General features: G+C 38.9%; 1 protein-coding gene across 2 annotated transcripts in view; it reads right to left on the bottom strand.

The window, feature by feature from the left end:
• LGR5 (leucine rich repeat containing G protein-coupled receptor 5) overlaps positions 1 to 21,205 on the bottom strand; it is a 147,565-nt gene that overhangs the window by 21,712 nt on the left and 104,648 nt on the right. Inside the window, exons 5-8 of one of the 2 annotated variants that reach the window (XM_003832909.5) lie at positions 12,112 to 12,327; positions 8,711 to 8,782; positions 5,747 to 5,815; positions 3,551 to 3,622 (exon numbers count right to left, since the gene is read on the bottom strand). In XM_003832909.5, the coding sequence (XP_003832957.1) occupies positions 3,551 to 3,622; positions 5,747 to 5,815; positions 8,711 to 8,782; positions 12,112 to 12,327 (429 nt within the window). The remainder of the gene's footprint in view (positions 1 to 3,550; positions 3,623 to 5,746; positions 5,816 to 8,710; positions 8,783 to 12,111; positions 12,328 to 21,205) is intronic. The other variant, XM_003832911.5, reaches the window with a different exon arrangement.

Here is a 21,205-nt window from a genome sequence, read left to right as displayed (position 1 = left end):
CAGTTGGGATAAAGCAAATAAATAACAGCATATCACTTTCTACTTAACAAAGCTCTTGCATATATGTATGTGTTATATATATATATGTATATGTATATATGTCTATATATGAGCTATATATATATACATATATATATAGCTCAATTGATCCATGCAACAACTTTATGAGATTCATAGTGTAGATACTATTTTCTTCACTTTTGGAAGAGAAAATTGAGGCTCAGACACCTTGGCAAGCTCATTACCTCCTAGAGCCTCAATTTTCTAATTTGTTAAGCTGAGATAATAATGCTTAGTGGTAGGGTTTGGATAAGAATTAAAAGAGCTAATGCATGTGTAACATTTGAAATAGAACCTGGGATACAGTTGCTACCCAACAAACCTAAATCCTCTTCTGTCCTACCCACTGAGCTCTTCTTTTCTCTTGGGATTAATCAGTAAGAGAAAGAGCTAGAGCTGGAATATGGGCCTTATGATGAAAAATGGAGCTTTCCTCTTAATATCTTATCAGCTCTTAGCTATACCATGTACTTGTATGCATATAATTTTGTTCACATACATGTACGTATATATATATACACGTATATATACACACATATGTATATATACACATACGTATGTATATATACACATATATGTATATATAGTGTGCGTGTATACATATATTTATATATGTATATATAGTGTGTGTACATATATTTGTATATATACACAGTGTGTGTACATATATGTGTATCTATATACAGTGTGTACATATATGTATATATGTATATATATACAGTGTGTACATATATGTATATATGTATCTATATACAGTGTGTACATATATGTATATATGTATATATATACAGTGTGTACATATATGTATATATGTATATATATACAGTGTGTACATATATGTATATATGTATATATATACAGTGTGTACATATATGTATATATGTATATATATAGTGTGTACATATATGTATATATGTATATATATACAGTGTGTACATATATGTATATATGTATCTATATACAGTGTGTACATATATGTATATATGTATATATATACAGTGTGTACATATATGTATATATGTATATATATACAGTGTGTACATATATGTATATATATACAGTGTGTGTACATATACGTATATATGCATATATACACAGTGCGTGTGTACAGATACGTATATATGCCTATATACACAGTGTGTGTGTACAGATACGTATATATGCCTATATACACAGTGCGTGTGTACAGATACGTATATATGCATACACAGTGCGTGTGTACAGATACGTATATATGCATATATACACAGTGCGTGTGTACAGATACGTATATATGCATATATACACAGTGTGTGTGTACAGATACATATATATGCATATATACACAGTGCGTGTGTACAGATACGTATATATGCATATATACACAGTGCGTGTGTACAGATACGTATATATGCATATATACACAGTGTGTGTGTACATATGTATGTATATATGTATATGTATACACACAGTATATATATACACACTATATATATACACACACACACACACACTGGGCAGGTATGAATATACATGCTTGTGTGCATAAGGCAGAAGTATCATAAACACACATAAGGAGTTTTAGGGTTCTCAGGAGGGAACTCTCTCATATGTTCGGGAGAGATTATAAAAAACTTCAAGAAATGGCTTTTGAAATGGGCCCTGAAAGAATTTCAAGAAGCATAGTGAGGGAATGGGATCGTAGGAGCAAAGGAAGTAAGAAAAGAGCTTTGTTCCGTGAACATAACTTAGTCAGTCTGGTTTATGAATTAGGGTGAATGAGGAGAGCTTTGGGGAACTGGTTGACAGGGTTGGCTTAGGCCATGTGTGGCCTTAGGCTGTGAATGTCAGGGTGAGGAGTTTGCATTTAGTGTAAATAGACATCCTGAACGCACATTTCACAGCAGAAGTAACAAGATGGTTGCCGTGCTTCAAGGAAGATGAGTGCTGCCAACGGTGAAGGGAGGGAGGCCAGCCTCATGCAGACTGGTGAAAATCTGGATGTCATGGCTGGCAGAGAGGCTGGTGCAGTGGAGGTCAGGAGGTATGGATAGGATGGGGACTACAGGGGTGGAAATGAGGAGTGGGTAGCCAACTGGACCTGGAAAGCATTCACAGAAATGCGGGCTTTGAAGAGATGGAAACAGATGCAGGAGCAAGGAGAGGAGAGTTTACGGGAGAAAGTGGTCACCACTGTCAAATAGTGGATAGGAGGTCTAATATATATAGAGTGGGGGTTGGCGCCGCTAGTTCCTCAGGGAGTATTAGCATATCAAAAGAATGATGAAAAACCAGTACTGTGGCTGCAGAAGGAGGAGCAAAGGCAATGTAATTTGCCAACCTCTTAATACGCAAATACGCTCTAATGAGGGCTAATGTTTATTGTCAATGTACTTTAAAACTCTTAGTTTGCCAAAATATTGCCAGAACATTTCAGAAACAATGAATAGTTTTTTCCTTCTGGTTGTCAAGGCTAATTGGGACTCCTGCTCATTTGTGACAAATACCACATGGTCCCAGAAAGCCCGTCACTCCGGTTGGCACAGGACCAACATCTGCTGAGAAGTGCCCCTAGAGTCGTGTTTAACAGTTGTCCTTACTCTCCTCCTCTATATTCAGGCTTCTCATTCACAACCTCAGGTTTGATGGTGTCCCAAATCTGCCTCCGAGAGGAGCCTTTTGTCTAAGAGCCAGCCTCATACTCAGAACTGTATATCATCATTCTACTGTATTAAATGTGAAACATAAAATTAGTTATACTTTGTAGTTGTAACTCTATTTCATCCTTTTGTTGGAGACAGGGCTCTGCTGCCCATGATAGACTTCGGAGGCGTGATCATAGTTCACTGTAACCTCCAACTCTTGAGCTCAAGTGATCCTCCTGCATTGGCCTCCCAAAGTGTTAGAATTACAGGCATGAGCCACAGTGCCTGGCCTATTTTATTCTTTTATGGCATATAAATCCTCATACACACCTTTCTGAAACGTTATTTATCGTTCTAGAATTACATCCTAGTTTGTATAAATGTGAATGTTTGGGCATAATAATGAATGGAGATAGAGGCTTAGCACAAAACAGTATAAAACCCCTACCATCAATTTAGGCTGGAGTCTATTGCTATAAAAGACATCCATTTGTATATAATAATTTATATTTCTAGTATACTCGGGTTTAAGTTCAGAATGACTATGCAGACTTGACATTAATGCTCTAAAAATCAGTTTTATTTCTTAGAAAATAGAGGTAATCAAAAGCATTTTACAAGATTATTTTAAAGATACCTAGCACATCTGGAGATACCAATCATAATGTGATCTTTAAAAAAATCTTTTATATTATTTCAGTGTTCAGCTAGAACCTGGAAAAATGCATGTGTATATACTTTTCTGTATGAACTCTTAGATTGACTAAGACAAAACTCAGGCAAATATAGAATATTCATTGTATTTCAAAGTATAATATATGCTATATTTCAGGATGGAGAAACTGAAAAGCATTATGGTCACTTACATTGTAATAAGAGAAGGGTTGCCTACAAATGCTTTCTCAGGTATCGACCTGATATTGTTGCTATGAAATCCTCTAGAAAGAGAAAAAAAATTATAAAAAATCCTGTGTGGGGTAAAATTATTTAATAGAGGCCCCCACCCTGACCACAGTGACAATAATCAGAACCTTTAGTAACCAGAGGACAATATTAAATTCCTCTATGCATCTTGAAACTTAGGTGCCGTTATTTACTCTCTAGGGGATAAAAAAAAGTCATGTGCTGTCATCTTAAAAGAGAAATAAAGAATCTGAAAATAATAACTGCACTTCATGGAAACTTACAATCTAATGTTATAAGAAGAAAATCTGTTAATATCCAATAGAGCATCATTGTATAAAAGCCTGAGAGAGTGGAAACCATTTTTGGAGAGATTATGATCACTCCTACTGACCCCATTTGAAGCTAGAAGAGAAAATTGACTTAAGCTGCAGTGAAGTAAAGATTTAAGTAGTCTCCTTAAGAGGACAAAATTTTCTGACTTGAAGAAAGGTGCTCTGGCTCAGTGAATCTGTAGTTATAAGCTGATTGTCATCTGTTGTTGTTGATGTTGTCTGAATGGCTGAGAAGCAGGTTCAATGATCTTTGGAGCTTATTTGGGCCTGTGGCTGTATGAGGTGACCCCATGCCATGAAGCCACTGCCCAGCTAAGCCACACATGGGGTTTCCTAAGTCAGAACAGCCTAAGGGTTTTTCTTATAAACAAGCTCCTCTGTGTCTCCTTTAGCTGTATGTCTTATTTCTCACTGCTAGGGGAATGAGGTTCAGTGTTTATTTTCCTTTCCAAGTGTTAGAACATTACTAACATAGATTATTTATCTTTTTAGATATGAAAAAGCTAATTAAATTTTATCATCTAAAAGGCAGTATATGCAAACCAATGGCTGAAAGTCAGCTTTTCTTTAGTAAAATTGTGGGGTTTTAGAATTAAATAAGATTCATTAAACATTTACAAATGAAATACAGCTGACCCTTGCACAAAATGGATTTAAACTGCCTGGATCCACTTTTTTGTTGTTGTTGTTGAGACAGAATCTTGTTCTGTCTCCCAGGCTGGAGTGCAGTGGTGCAATCTCGGCTCACTGCAATCACCGCCCCTCTGGTTCAAAGCAATTCTCGTGCCTCAGCCTTCCAAGAAGCTGGAATTATAGGCATGTGCCACGAGGCCCAGCCAATTTTTGTATTTTTAGTAGAGACGGGGTTTCACCATGTTGGCCAGGCTGGTCTCGAACTCCTGGCCTCGAGTAATCTGCCTGCCTCGGCCTCCCAAAGCACGGGGATTACAGGCATGACCCATTGAGCTGGCCTGCATGGCTCCACTTATATGTGGGTTTTCTTCTGCCTTTGCCACCCCTGAGATAACGAGACAAACATCTCTTCCTCTTCCTCCTCAGCCTCCTCAATGTGAAGATGACAGGGATGAAGACCTTTATGATGATATACTTCCACTTAATAAATAGTAAATATATTTTCTGTTCCTTAGAATTTTTTAAATAACATTTTCTTTTCTCTAGCTTACTTTATTATAAGAATATAGTTCAAAATACATATACAAAATATGTGTTAATAGACTGTTTATATTATTGATAAGGCTTCTGGCCAACATTAGACTATTAGTAGTTAAGTTTTTAAGAAGTCAAAAGTTATACATGGATTTTCTACTGTGCAAGGGTTGTTGTCCCTAACCCCTAGTTGTTCAAGGGTCAGCTGCAATGTATGTGAATGCATCTCATACTTTACTAGGCACAGACAGTTTGATTCATTTATTTCTAGACTTATGCAACCCAGAAATGTTCAAGTTCTCAGAAATGCTCAGCAATTAAATTCCATTTTAGTTCTACTACTAAAAATCTACAAATCTATAAAGTACATAAATGTTGGGGAGTATGTATGGCTTAGAAAAAGAGAAAAGAATATGACTTACAGAAATATATGTTTTTTTAATATATATGTTAGAAAAACCCTGCATAAATAAAAAATATTATCTGGTATTTGCTAGAGATAGAATCAATTAAAATATATTTCAAGTGTACTTTATCATTATTTATATAAACTTAACATTTTCTAGCAAGTCATATTATGTAAAACAATCACATGTATTTTTAAATAAATTCACAAAAGGATAAAGTTCTCCCATTAAAATTGTCCTAAATACTTACAGTTCTTTAAGGTTGGAGAGTGTCCTAATTGCAGTGGGGAATTCATCAAGGTTATTGTAATTTAAATCTCTGAAAATGAGTACATAGTATTTTCAGTTTTTTATTTAAAACTTCATATATACTCTATTTACAAGGAAAGTTAACATGCTATTCCAAGGAACCCATATGACTAATGGAAGTTCTCACTGCTTTTCTTTATGGAAAGAGATTTTCTTGGCTTGCTGACTACCAACATTCTATAAGTATCTGTGTTAAAATGGTCATTTGACTAATCATGAGAAATTTGAGAGTCAGGACTCAATGGCACTGGGGCGTCTAAAAAGAAAGGGAGTGTGCAGGAGTATTAACTTCTAAGTAGGAGAGATGTCTCTTTGGCCAGGTGTTGACGGCTAGCGGATGGAGCTCTTCAACTGAACCGGGCTCACTAATTGGCCAGCGTGAATTTGCACTCCTCAGGGCTCCTGGATCACATCCCTTTTCTTGTTCCCTCCTTCACTCCCTTGTGACGTGAAATCTTGCAGGGCTGCTTTGTCCTTGACTTTCACAGGGTTCCCACATCCCTCCTAGCCTGAAGTCCAGGATGAACCTTGCTTCTGGAGAGGTTTATGTGAGACAGGGTAATCTCAGAAAGGACATTTGGTCTAGAATTTCTTCAAGGAGTCACAAATAATTCAGAAATAGGATGTTTTCCTTGATCTGTGCAGCAAAGCTCTATGTTATCCCTCAAGGCCAGAGATGAAGTGGTCAAATTATCTCAAATCATTAGTTTCTGTATCTGTTATAGCACAATTGGCTTTTCAATTTCATTACTCACAAGTGCTTTACAGACTTACTCTACCTTATATCTAGATCTACGTATGAAAAAGTAATTGCCTCCTGGTCTCTGGGAATGGCAGATTTCCCAGATGACGCAGAAAAACCTTTTGGTCAGGCAATCAGATGTGGTTAGATCCTCCTCTGTGGAGAATTGCTATTTAATTTAAAGAGAGAGATAATTTGACTGAGTTAAACATGAATCAAGGTTCCTACTTGTCTGGCACAAACCATCCTTAAGCTATACTGCAGGCAGGAAATGCATGTCTTTTGTAGACATAAATTTTCTTCCTGTTTGTAAATCTCTCCAGATGCTCTGTTTTGATTAAACAAGGATTGGACCCTTATAAATTACTTGGATTTCTAGTAGGGAAAGGAAGAGGCTGGGAATAACCAAATTGCTTATCCTCTGTAGCCCTGGGCAAGGTAGAGGAAGGGGAGACAATAAGACTCACATGAACTTTTCCCTGACATGTTTTGCTCTATGTTATTTACATGCAATCCTGGGTCCTTACCCCAAACATTGAGGAAAAAAAAAAAGACTATTTATGGAAATACCCAACAAAGCCCATCTTGTTTTTCATTCCTGTTATTGTTCAAAAGGGCTGGAAGGTGATTTCCATTGCTGAGATTTCTGAGCCCAGCCCTGTGTAGATAAGAGTTCTAATTTTTCCTAGCAGCTGATGGGAACTGCTTGTCTATGCTATTAAGTTGACATAAAGGTCCTGCCTGGACAAGTCCATCTTTGCCACCTAAGAAGAAACACAGGATGACTTAACCCTGGAAAGAGCTGTTAGTGCTCATAGGCTAGAAGAATACCACCAACACAGGGTCCCTCAGGAAATTAGTAACCCAGATCTGGTTAGAAGCTAAATTGATCATGAACAAATTCCTAAGCTCTGTGTGCAAATGAACAGTGGGCCCCAAGGGCACAGGAGAAGTGGTCTTTGGTCTTTTCCTTTTGCAGTTCTGGTCAGAGCCAGCATTGCAGATTCAGTGACCTGTGTGGTTTATTGCATTTGAGCATTAGAAATGTGAGGGTAGGGATGGTGACATGGCTGCAACTACCCTCCTCTCCCAGCACACTCAGGACCCTCCCTGCCTATCACCTCAGTCTCATCACACCTTTCTCAACAGGGCAATGAAGAGCAGCTCCTCCCCTGGGAAAAGCCTGGGGCCCTGGTGTGGCCCACAAGAACCTCTACCTTGGCTCTGTGAGAGTGTCTAGGATATGGTCCGCTGGCTTGACTCTATTTTTACTATAGGTACCAATTAAGAACTGAACTTTTGACTTATTCTTTGGAAGTAGTATGTAGTAGTAAACATGGATTTCAGAATCAGACTAGAGGAGAAAGCAAATCTCAGTTCTGCTACTGATTAGATATGTAATAACTTTACCTCACTAGAGCCTAAAATGGGATAGTAATATCTGCTCTCATAGGATGGCTGTAAGAAGTAATTAAAACAATGTATGCCAAATGCTCAGTGCAATATTTGATTATAGATATATTCAATAAATAGTAGCTACTATTACTTTTCACTCTTTTTTCTTTTTTTGAGACAAGGTCTTGCTCTGTCACCCAGGTTGGAGTGCAGTGGCATGATCACAGCTCACTGCAGCCTCAAATTCCTGGGCTCAAGCGATCCTCCCGCATTGGCCTCCCAAGTGTTAGGATTACAGGCATGAGTCACCACGCCCAGTCCCTTTTTCATCTTTTGAATTGCTTTAGCATGAGCCATCACTGTTTCCTAAAGAGATGCCTGTTCATCTGAGATTGAAGACACAGGCATTGGCCTGGCCTGCATCCTCTCATTCAGCAGGGAGTACCAGACTCATGAACAGTGAGCCTGAGTGATCCTTGACAGAGACTACACGTTTCTAAGCAAATAGTCACTGCTTAGTAGAGAACATCTCATTTAATTTATAATGATTCTACCTAATTTATCACTCTCATTAGATTAAAATAAAATCCCAGTTTTATTGTTTAGCTCTGTGGGGGTTGTGTGTGTAAGATAATGCCACTGTAAATATCTGTTGGAAGCTTAGGCAATTAACCAAACCAAACAAAGTCTGGCTTTAAGGCTATTTTGATTCTTCAGAATATTCACGAAAATACTGAAAAAAGGGAAACAAATAAAAGGTCAACTCACAAAGTCTCTAGGCTGTGGAGCCCATCAAAGCATTTCTTTCCCAGGGAGTGGATTCTATTGTTATGGAGATGTCTGCAGTAGAACATTACAGATAGTTAGGAAGGCACACTGCACAGACCACACTTAACATTTTGATAGCTTAAATCCAAAGAAACATATACTGAAGAATGCACTACTTATAAGAAGCCAACGTAAAAAATGGCTATATGCTGCATTCACTCATACCACAGATGATTCTATACCATAGAATTTAAAAGACAGTCACAGTTTTTTACCTTTTAGCTTTGGGACATCAGGGTGTGTATAATAATATGAGCAACATAATTGATATAAGTAAGTTTGGGTTTCAAGGCTGTTTTTTTTTAAATTTTTAAGTTCAGGGGTGCATGTGTAGGTTTGTTATGTAGGTAAACTTGTGTCATGGGGGTCTATTGTAAAGATTATTTCATCACCCAGGTATTAAGCCTAGTACCCATTAGTTATTTTCCTGATCTTCTCCCTCCTCCCACCCTCCACCCTCTGATAGGCCCCAGTGTGTGTTGTTCCCCTCTGTGTGTCCATGTGTGCTCCCATCATTTAACTCCCACTTCTAAGTGAGAACATTCAGTATTTGGTTTTCTGTTCCTGTGTTAGTTTGCTAAGGATAATGGCCTCCATCCATGTTCCTGCAAAGGACATGATCTTGTTCTTTTTTATGGCTGCATAGTATTCCATGGTGTATATGTACCATATTTTCTTTATCCAGTCTATCATTGATGGGCATTTCAGCTGATTCCACATCTTTGCTATTGTGAATAGGGCTGCAGTGAACATACACATGCATGTGTCTTTATAATAGAATGATTTCTATTCCTTTGGGTATATACCCAGTAATGGGATTGCTGAGTCAAATGGTAGTTCTGTCTTTAGGTCTTTGAGGAGTTGCCACGCTGTCTTCCACAATAGTTGAACTAATTTACATTCTCAAGGCATATTTGTAAGCATAGTTTGTTCAGCATGGCTTTGGGATATAGGATGTTAAGCAGAGATACTGACCATCATTGACACCTGGAGGATAGATGTAGCAAGCACATTTTCTAATAAAGATGAAGGCCTATAATGGCTACCTTCCCAGGGCGGGAGCACAGGTCAACAGGAAACAATGATTTCAGTCACAGGCAATGGTAATCAGATTTTTCTGCTGCCCAAGGAGATTAGTTATCTTGACACAGTATTAGTGTATATAATTATCATCTTTGGTTCAATTGGTAAGTCAGTTAGGTCAGAGCCAGTGAGAACAGCTGTGCACAACTGAAAACTGGACCAACTCTCAAAAGGATTTTAGAAAATGGGCTTAAGGAGGATAGGGTGAAAAAGTACAGCTGGATCTGTGTAAATCCATTTCCTCTAGTGGAGGAAAAGAAATTAAAGCACATACCCAGCTTCTGGTGGGTCAGTAGCATCATCTTTATATGTGAAATTCAGTGTAGAAATTTTTTAATATCACAAAAAATTCCTTTCCTTCCATACTAAGATTTTTTTTCTAATAAATAAATTTTGGTTTTAGGTGAGATTTATGTAATATTCATTGAGGATATTCTACATGCAGCGTATAAGGAAGGAGATTGAGGGGAACCTAAAAAGATAAATAAGATATTGGCCAGCCCTCAAAGGAGTATATACTACAGTGCAAAGGACAGACATGTCATCAAGTGGAATGACTGAAGGAAGCGGTGGGCCAGTGGGTGGGCATGAAGCAAAGAGAGAAATAGTGAGAAGAAGCCTTCCTCGTTGATTGGTTATTATATTATACATGTGGGGGTCATATTGCTACATTTTTAAAGAAAACTGATTATTTTTCAAACTATTACTTGTTTGAGAATCATTTTGGATTTACTAAAATAATGAAATCTAGACATATGGTGGGAAAAAACTGTGCAAATGCATAACATGCTGTCAATTAAACCACCTCTGCAAAAATACAACAGTGAGAAAAATATGACAATGAAAGAGATCTGACCTAACCGACTCCATCTTGCCTTTAACCTCCAAGCTGCCCTTGTCTATTCCTGGGCATAGGCTGAACTAACTTTGGGAGGAATTTAGTTTATAGTTTATCTTTGAAACAAAATGATTAACAGTCTTTTTCTGAAACAAACTCCCTCCTTGCCTTGGGACCAGGCTACCTTTGTAGAAGTAACAAATTAACCACAGATTAGAAATTATGGTTTAGGAGTCAGGCAGCCAGAGGCCACAAGACTCCTAACCTCCCCAGTTGCTCCTATAGATAACATCGCTATTGTAAAACATAAGATTGGTGTTCAAGATATTTTCAGACCGTGCATTCTGATAGATCAGCTGGAACCACCCAGATGGGTAAACTGGCCCATGTGGTCTTAAGGCCCTCACCCAGGACTGACTCAGAGCAAGAGGACAACTTCAACCCCTTATGATTTCATCCCTGACCCAACAAATCAGCATTCCCCATTCCCTAGCTCCCTGCTAGCCAAACTATCTTTAAAAAACTCTTGCCTCTGAATTTTCAGGGAGGCTGATTTGAGTAATAATAAAACTCTAGTCTTCCATTGAGCTGGCTGTATGTGTGCTAAACTATTTTTTCTTTTTTTTTTGAGACAGAGTCTCACTCTCTTCCCCACGGTGGAGTGCAGTGGCACAATCTTGGCTCACTGCAACCTGGGTTCAATTGATCCTCCGGCCTCAGCCTCCCTAGTAGCTGGGATTACAAGCATGTGCCACTACGCCCAGCTAATTTTTGTACTTTTAGTAGAGGTGGGGTTTCACCATGTTGACCAGGCTGGCCTCGAACTCCTGACCTCAAGTGATATACCCGCCTTGGCCTCGCAAAGTGCTGGGATTACAGGTATGAGCCACTGTGCCGGCCTTGTGTGTTACTCTTTATTGCAATTCTCTTGTCTTAATAAATTGGCTCTATTTGGGCAGTGGGCAAAAAGAACTCATTGAGCAGTTACATCATTTGTTCTCACTTCTCTTTCCTTGGTAAGGGTTCAAAAGGTTCTTATTAGATAATAAGAAGAGCATCTTTCAATTTGACCTGAATTATCAATTTTTTTTAAAATAAGGAATGTTTAACTTAGGTTACTGTACTAACTGTACAGTGCGGTGACTCCTTGTGCAACATGCAATGGGCTTCTCTAAGGCACAGGTCATATTTCATTATCTTTGTATGCCCTGCTGTGCTTGGCATCTAGCAGGTACTTGATAAGTATTGTTTAAGTCATTTACACAATTGGAGCATTTATAAGTCATTTTGGGGAGGGGCTCAGGAAGTTTTCCTCCCTTAAAATGTCCCCATTTGAGCTTTGAAGAGCCAGCATTTTAAGGCCAAGGTCTTCCAGTGACATTAGAAACTGTTAAAAGAGAGCAAAATCAATAAAACTTACAGAACTACCAAGCTGGAGAGGTTTCCAAAGGCATAGTCTGGTATGTGGTGTATTTTGTTCAGGGCCAAGGTCATGGCTTGCAATGCCGATAAACTTCTAAAAGCCTGGACGGGGATTTCTGTTAACGCATTGTCATCCAGCCACAGGTGCCTCAGGGAATGCAGGCCACTGAAACAGCTTGGGGGCACATAGCTGATGTGGTTAGCATCCAGACGCCTGTGGAAGAAAGAAAGCAAGAATGGAAAAGAGAGCAAAGCCCAAGCAGAAGGTCAACTTTGCAGGAAAACCCTCCCCATGCATGATGAACAAGAGTGGAACAGGGCCTGGGGTCCCCGAGAGCCCTGACATCTGGAGCATTTTCCTCTCCAGATGATCTCTCCTTCTCATTCATGTGTAGACTGTTGCTTCCTAGGTCCTCTGGCTCTAAAATTCCATGGTGCTATAATTCTCTTCCAGGCTTGTAGGTAATGTTCTCTCATGGATGGAAGTGGCCTCCCCTGAGGTATGGAGTTTCAGTGTGATGATCTTTTAGTTTCTTTCTGACACTAGCATAGAGATATCCTTTTCCTCCTCCCACCCTAAGCCAAAGGAATGTTTTTGCTTTCCCTGACTGTTTTGAACATACTAAACATACTAGTCTAATAAGCTGTTCAGTAAGCTCTGGGAAAAGATTATTTCATTTCAGTATTTGAAGGAACTGCGTAATTTTTTTTTTTTTTTTTTTTGAGACGAAGTCTCTCGCTCTTGTCGCCCAGGCTGGAGTGCAATGGCGCGATCTCGGCTCACTGCAACCTCCACCTCCCGGGTTCAAGCGATTTTCCTGCTTCAGCCTCTCAAGTAGCTGGGATTACAGGCGTCTGCCACCACACCTGGCTAATTTTTGCATTTTTAGTAGAGACAGGGTTTCACCATGTTGGCCAGGTTGGTCTCGAACTCCTGACCTCATGCGATCCACCCACCTCGGCCTCCCAAAGTGCTGGGATTACAGGTGTGAGCCACCGCACCTGGCCGAGTAATTTTTTTTTAATTTTTAATTTTTAAATTTTACTTTAAGTTCTGGGATACATGTGCAGAACATGCAGGTTTGTTACATAGGTATACATGTGCCATGGTGGTTTGTTGCACCTATCAACACATCATCTAGGTTTTAAGCCCCACATACATTAGGTATTTGTCCTAATGCTCTCCCTCCCCTTGCCCCCCACCTGCCGACAGGCCCCCACGTGTGACGTTCCCCTCTCTGTGTCCACGTGTTCTCACTGGAACTGAGTACATTTTTAAAGACTGTTAGAGACATGCCTCAGGGAAAACAGAGAAGAGGCCCTATCCTTTTTCTTAGGACAACACTGAAAGGCCTGAAAACTGCTGGCTTTCTTGCTTATCCTAACCATTTGTGTGAAGCAGATGTTTGTTTTTCTGACATTTTAAATGAATAATAAAATTAACAACTTTCCAGCTTTTGCTTCCTTTTCCCACACTCCATTTTTATCTGTTTTAAAATGGGGAAATACATCTAAAAATAAGTCTGGTTAATGAGCTGTTGCCACCTCAAAGCCAGCAGAGGGAGTGCAATACATTTATTTTGCCCCAGTCCAACATAAACAGTGGCTATAATTTAAAGGTCCTAACTTTTCGTATGGAAGTGACAAAACTCACATCGTTTGCAATTTTCTGTAAGATGCATGAATACTAGAGCCAACATCACTCAAACTATGCTTCCAACAGCCCTCACTTGTTTTTTTTCCCAATCTGCTTTTAAGACCCACACATTTGCATTTTCAAAGGTAGGATTAAAAAAAAGAAGAGTTGTATTTTAGTGGTCCACGTATTAGGAAGGATTAGAAAATCAGAAGTGGATTTTGAAAAATGTTTTCGGAAGCATTTAAGACTAAACAGATGCAGGAAGCACACCAGGATCACAAAATAATCTCCTGCAAACCAAAATTAAACAATTTAGAAATGAAATTCTTTGTTGGGAGGAAGCTCATTTCTGTAGAAAGCAGCTTCCTCACTTTTGGCCACTATGCCACTTCAATCATCTTCTGATTCCTACTTCTACAGACTGAATGGGAAGGAACAAGCGATGCCTCAAAGGCCCTCCCTGGGCCACATTTTGATAATAGCTGAGATAACGTCACTTGGAGCAAATTTTAAGAGTTGGGTGTCATACCCCATTTACAATTAAATTTCCAATAGAACAACTATCATTGTCAGCAACAGAAACACAGCTTTCAAACATCTTAAGGTTTTGTCAACAAATGGAGCCACAAATGTTTAGAAAATTCAACACCATCTCTCTTTCCTTTCTCTAGCAACAATGTGCTTGGCTTATGCTCAAATAAGGTATAATTTCATCAGGAGATAAAGAGGTGATTGCTTTTGTTTGACTAGAAGTAAAGCACACATGTAAACTCTCCTTAACTATTGCACTGATTAAAGGATAGAGACTTAATAATATGAGCTTCTGTGTTTTTGTTGATATGTTGACTGGTCATTGCCAGTCGTTTATGCATTGAAAGTGTGAGTGGTGGCTCGGCCCGGTGGCTCACACCTGTAATCCCAGCACTTTGAAAAGCTGAGGGGGGCAGATCACCTGAGGTCAGGAGTTCCAGACCAGCCTGGCCAACATGGCGAAACCCCATTTCTATCAAAAATACAAAAAAAATTAGCTGGGTGTGGTGATGCACATCTGTAGTCCCAGCTACTTGGGAGGCTGAGGCAGGAGAATCGCTTGAACCCAGGAGGCAGAGGCTGCAGTGAGCCGAGATCATGCCACTGCATTCCAGCCTGGCCAACAGAGTGAGACACTGTCTTAAAAAAAAAAAAAAGAAAGTATGAGTGGTTTCTAAAAGTCTTGGGCTGCGCGCAGTGGTTCATGCCTGTAATCCCAGAACTTAGGGAGACAGAGGTCAGGAGATCAAGACCAGCCCAGCCAACATGGTGAAACCCCATCTCTACCAAAAATACAAAAATTAGGTGGGCGTGGTGGTGCATGCCTGTAATCCCAGCTACTTGGGAGGCTGAGGCACGAGAATTGCTTGAACCCAGGAGGTGGAGGTGGCAGTGAGCCGAGATCTTGCCACTGTATTCCAGCCTGGCCAACAGAAAATAAAATAAATAAATAAAAAAAAAAAGTCTTGAAAATGACAAAACTTAAAGTTCATTGCAAACACTGGGATGCATTTATGGAAAAGGCTCTTTCAGCATGAAGTCATAGGATTGTCTTCTTTGGTATTTTATGTTCCTATCAAAGTTTCTGCTGTATCTTGAAGTGACCCAGGTATCAGTTCCCAATGTTAATATAGCCATTTCTCTGGACAAATATCTTTTATGAATCACGTTTCTTTTCCCCCCAGAAAAAAGGATATAATCTGGCCTCCACACTATTATCTTATACCAATTTGCTATCTGAAATGAAATGAGTAAGACAGGAGAATTCTTCAGAGATCGAACACTCTAAATACTAATATTCCCAGATTTAATGCTCAACAGCATAGACCTTCAGATGTCCTGAGTGAAGCATTAACACATCTCTCTACTAAACAGTTTCTTCATATAAGAAGCTCTCAATAAATGATACTCCTTCTAAATGCAGTGTTTTAGAGTTCCTATCCACCTGGCCTCAGTGGTCTAAACCTAATTCAGGTATATTGTTCACACTCAAAGGCATTATCTGATTTAATGTCCTCCTCCAGCTTTGTTAAGGAATAATTGACAAATAAAAATTGCATATATTTATGGTGTACAATGTGATGTTTTGATATATGTATATATTGTAAAATGATTAAATCAAGCTAATTAACATATCCATCACCTCACATACTTAACATTTTTTTGTGGTGACAACATTTAAGATCTAATCTATTAGCAATTTTCAAGTATACAATATATTATTATTAACTGTAGTCACCATGCCATACAATGGCTCTTCAGAAGTTATTCATCCTGTCTAACTGAAGCTTTGTACCCCTTCTCCAACATCTCCCCACTCAACCACTCCCACTCCCAGCCCCTGGCAACCACTATTCTACACTCTGCTTCTATATGTGATTTACTCTTAACAGAAGACCCCAAGGGGAAACAGGAGTATAGAATTAACTATCCAGTCACTCACACAGGTGGTTCTTCCACAACAAGGTTAAGACTGTGGACAAAGCAGCTGACAGGGCAGAAGCTGTGTCCATTCAGCAAGTAAACAATGAGTTCATATTATGTCAATCTGGTCTTTTCAGGCAGCTGAACATTCTCTATTCATATGCTTGAAAAATGCAATATTTTAACAGTCGGGTATAAGATAAACATCACTATCTGGTACAAGAAGACGTACACATATAAAATATGGTTCCATAATAGACTTATTATCAGTAGCAACAAAAATAACTACATTATATAGTTCTGCTTTTAAGTATGTCTTTGTTATTTCCATTTTGTGCAAGTCACAGAGGGTGTGTGTGTGTGTGTGTGTGTGTGTGTGTGTGTGTGTGTAGGCACCTTAGAATCCATAAATTAGTGCAGAGATTAGTACCAGGTTCCAGCCAATTCTAGAAGCTGTATGACCTTGGCCAAATCAACAGACCTCAGTTTTCACATCCGTAAAACAGGGATAACTCCCATCTTATAGGGTTGCTTTCTGATTAAGGAAATAACACAACAGGACTTTGTAAATATAAATTACCTTAATGATTTTAAATATTATTATGTGAAGCTGGTTAACACTTTGTATTTTTGTCTTTTGACCATTGAAACCATTCAGAAAAATAAAGGTAAATTCAAATTTTGCTTAAGCAAAAGTGGCCAAAATGAGTGCTGGATTGTCAGTGAATTTCAGTTCTGAGAAATGCAGGCTATTTCTTTCAACCCTCATAATAGAAATAACTTAGAGGTGCCTGCAATTAGACTTATAGAAGTCACCCTTATTTTTTCAGCCTTTACTATTATTGCTATGCATGTGTATATGTATCTACACACACACACACACACACACACACACACACACACACACACACACAGTGCAACAAGGCAAATAGTTTTGTTCCTGATACACCACTGATTATAATATCTGCATTTTGAAGGTCAAAGAAGTGATGGCATTTTCAGAGAAAGTTTCTAGCAATGATCTTGGCATCTTGGCCATTTATGCATCCATTGAAATTGTGACAGAGGCAGCCCCAAACCTGTCTGCAGTTATGTGCAGCAAAGTAAAACACTTTCAATAATGAGTGGCCTTGCCTTCATTCAGATAAAAGCTCTTAATTGTGATCTTGAAATGCCATCTGAAAAGTGATTACTATATCAGAAATAGCACCCACTTTATGGTCCTTTTGGGGGGGTCTGTTACATATAGTTTATAGTATATAGTATATATAATTTATAGGTAAAACAAAAATTTTCCCTACATCTTATGCCATCTACAGCCACCTACATAATTGGCATGTGGTAAACTGGAAAGTGCACTGAATCAGGAGACTTGAGACACAGATTTAAGTCAAGATACTGTCATTTAATTCCAAGATTTGAGGGCATATTGATATCTCTCTTTGTGGGTCAATGTTCACATGTATAAGGCAGAATCACATGTCACAGAATTGCTTTGGGAATTAAATGAGAAAATACGAATGTGTTCTGTAAACAGTAAGCATTCTACTGTTTAATGACAGACTTTATTATTTGAGGAAAACCTTCAAATTTAGGAAGTGGTATCATTTTTTTCCCTTTAAAAATTTATTTTATTCTTCCTGAAGTTTCTTAACCCTTTGTCATTTCACATCTGTCTATGGGAGATTGCCATTTTCTTGCCATATGGGCTGGTGTTTCTCTATTTACCATACATTCTTTAATCTATGTTCAGCAGCTACACTGCATGTTTTAATTAGTATTATAGCAAGGTTTCCATCACAGAGAAAAGAGGATGCACATCTTCTGTGTTAGGCCAGCAATAGAATAGTTGGTGTCCAAAAGGCTAAAATGACTGAGGAAAAATATTATAACACCTGGTGCGAGAAAAGAGTTTTTATTAAGTATGAGTCTTTGCAATGTTACTTAGAGGGCTACAACTGATGAGGAAGGGTCATGGTATGACTTTTGGGTGTGTGTTGAAATCACTCCTTCTCTGGAGGGAGGGCTTGAGGTTGAAGACTCCACAATTACTGAAGAGGCACTGCTGCTCAAGCTGCTTGGCCAAGGGGACTGTCTGTTATGGTCCCAGTGGTTGCCTCTCCCACCACTGGACCTGGTCAAAACCATCAAGTTCACCCTGAGGGGCCTCAATAACTTTGAGTATCCAAAGTAAGTGGAGTCTGGATGACATCACTCCCAGGTTTCTGGGCTACCTGCCTATAAGAAATGACTTATCCTCTCCCAGCAGTCTTCAAGGTTTGCATGAAAGTGTTTCTCTGAAATGGGGGTGTTGTAGGCTTTCTGACCGGAGGCCCTCATAATACATGTGCTGTAGAAAGGTCACTCTAATAGCAGTGTGTAGGAGGGCCTAGTGGGAAAGTACATTACCAAGGCAGTTGCAGTCATCAGGGTGAGAAAGATCAGTGCCTGAAGGAAGTGTGAAAATGGTGAGGAAGGGCCTACTATGAGAGATGTTAAATATGTGGGCCTGGCAGAACTTGGTGACTCCCCAGATGTGGCCAGAGAGGAAGGTGAGGAAGCTATGGTGATTCAGCATTCTGGCCTGGGCAACTGGATGGATGTGAGAACAGAGATGAATGTCACCCAGTATTAGGTAAAATAAAAATAAAACATAACTCCATGTTCACTGTGAATGCGGTTCTGTCATATCAATGTGTTCTATGTGGCAAAGAGCTAGAAGGTAACAGGCAAACAGTTTATATATATATATATTTTGAGACTGAGTCTCACTCTGTCTCCCAGGCTGGAGTGCAGTGGTCCAATCTTGGCTCACTGCAACCTCCACCTCCTGGGTTCAAGCAATTCTCCTGCCTCAGCCTCCTGAGTAGCTGGTATTATAGGTGCATGCCACCACACCCAGCTAATTTTTTTGTATTTTTAGTAGAGACAGGGTTTCCCCATGTTTGCCAGGCTGGTCTTGAACTCCTGACCTCAGGTGATCTGCCTGCCTCGGCCTCCCAAAGTGCTAGGCCTCAAACAATTAATCTTTTATGTTCAGGCAACCCCACCTGCCCCCGCCACCAAATAAAATAAGCTCATTTTCTTTGTGTTTAAAGTTTTCTTCCTAATATTTCTATGTGAAAGGGTTAATAATGCAAATTTTCTCTTTTACAAGAAACATTTTGCCAATCTGCTCCATACTCCCTGAAAAAATTTTCCACTTATAAATGGTGTTATTGTAAAGATTAGAGAATGTATCAGATCATTATTGCTATTGTTGTTCCAGAAAATGGCCCTTTATACATATCTCGTATATGACACCTTGTCAATGTATCACACAAATTTGTATCTTTGTTTAAGAATGTCTTTGATGAGCCATTAACTATAAGAAGTAAAGTGTTAGTCAAAAGATAAGCCATTGATCTTGGTTAATTCCATATCTGAGATGACTGTAATAATGTCAATTATTAACATGGATGACTTGGAGAAAAAAAAAAGCCAAAAGTGTGAAGAATCTTGCAGCTGCATAATACAGTTTATAGGGATTCTTGTAATAAACAGAGTTATGAAGCAATGCATTTTTATGACTGATATTGCTATTTTATATTTGGATGAGCATTTTATTTATTTATTTTTTTGAGACAGGGTCTCACTCTGTCACTCATGCTGGAGTGCAGTGGCAGGATCTCAGCTCACTGCAACCTCTGCTCCTGGGTTCAAGTGATTCTTCCACCTCAGCCTCCCCAGCAGAGCAGCTGGGACCACAGGTGTACACCACCATGCCCAGTTAATTTTTTGTATTTTTTGGTAGAGACAGGGTTTCACCATGTTGGCCAGGTTGGTCTCAAACTCCTGATCTCAAGTGATCCTCCCGCCTTGGCCTCCGAAAGTGTTAGGACTACAGGGGTGAGCCACTGTGCCCGGCTGGATGAGCATTATAAAAAGATTTATTTTTATTTTTATTTTTTTACTTTTGTAGAGATGGGGTCTTGCCATGTTGCCTAGGCTGGTCTTGAACTCCTGGGCTCAAGCAATCCTCCTGCCTCGGCTTCCTAAAGTGCTAGGTTTACAGGTGTGAGCCACGGCTCCTGGCCTGGATGAGCATTTTAAAAAAATAAGTTTTAAAGAGATGACCAACCCTCTTAAACAGTACATTGTACATTTTGTGAGACCACTTTGAACAAGTCAGGAAAGCCAAAAAACCACAGCAATATAGTTCATTTGTAAATTTTAAGAAATAAAAGCATTCTTGATTATTATTTTACTTTTTCAATAAAGTGAAAATCGTGTGGTTCTGTATCTGCATATATTACAGTTTAACAAAGTACATACATTTTTTGTTGTGATAAAATTTTACTGCATTGAAATTTTATTGCCCTGGAATCAGTGGATCATTGGAGCTAAATTTGTCACAGAACTATTATAATACTATCGGCCTATTATTTAATCTATATGTACTCTTACAGCTTGAATCCATATTGATTTATATTAATTCTTTGCAATAACACCAGGGTCACTTTTGTTGTGGTGGTGGTTTTCTTTTTTTAATATTTATGGAGACCATAATGTGTGATTCCAAATTAATATCCAGGGAGATATTAAGCCTATCTAGGAAGATATTAAATAACATGATTGCTTATATGGGAAATTTGTGCTTTTGTCTTTCTAATCACCATCTTATTTACTGGTAAACTTAATGTGGCCAGTAGGAAGAAAAATTATTGCTTTAGACTTACCTCTGAAATGGTTAACAAAAAAAAGAAGAAGAAGAAAAAAAAAAAAAGACGAAGAAAAAAAAAGACAAAGAAAAAAAAAAAAGAATTTCCCCTTTCTCCCTCTCCAGGTTGGGGAGAGATAAAGTCTACAGGTTCATTGAAGTGCAGTAATTTAGAGACTAATCAGCTGTCTTGACTAGCAGCCAGATGAAGTGTCTAAAGGAACCAAACCTCTGTCTCTCTGGCGTCTTTGAGGAGTGCAAGACTCCAATAAGGAATATATTTTAAAGTCAAATCACATT

This window comes from Pan paniscus, chromosome 10, assembly GCF_029289425.2.
Source record: "Pan paniscus chromosome 10, NHGRI_mPanPan1-v2.0_pri, whole genome shotgun sequence".
Lineage (NCBI taxonomy): Eukaryota > Metazoa > Chordata > Mammalia > Primates > Hominidae > Pan > Pan paniscus.
This window is presented reverse-complemented; position numbering and strand designations above follow the sequence as displayed.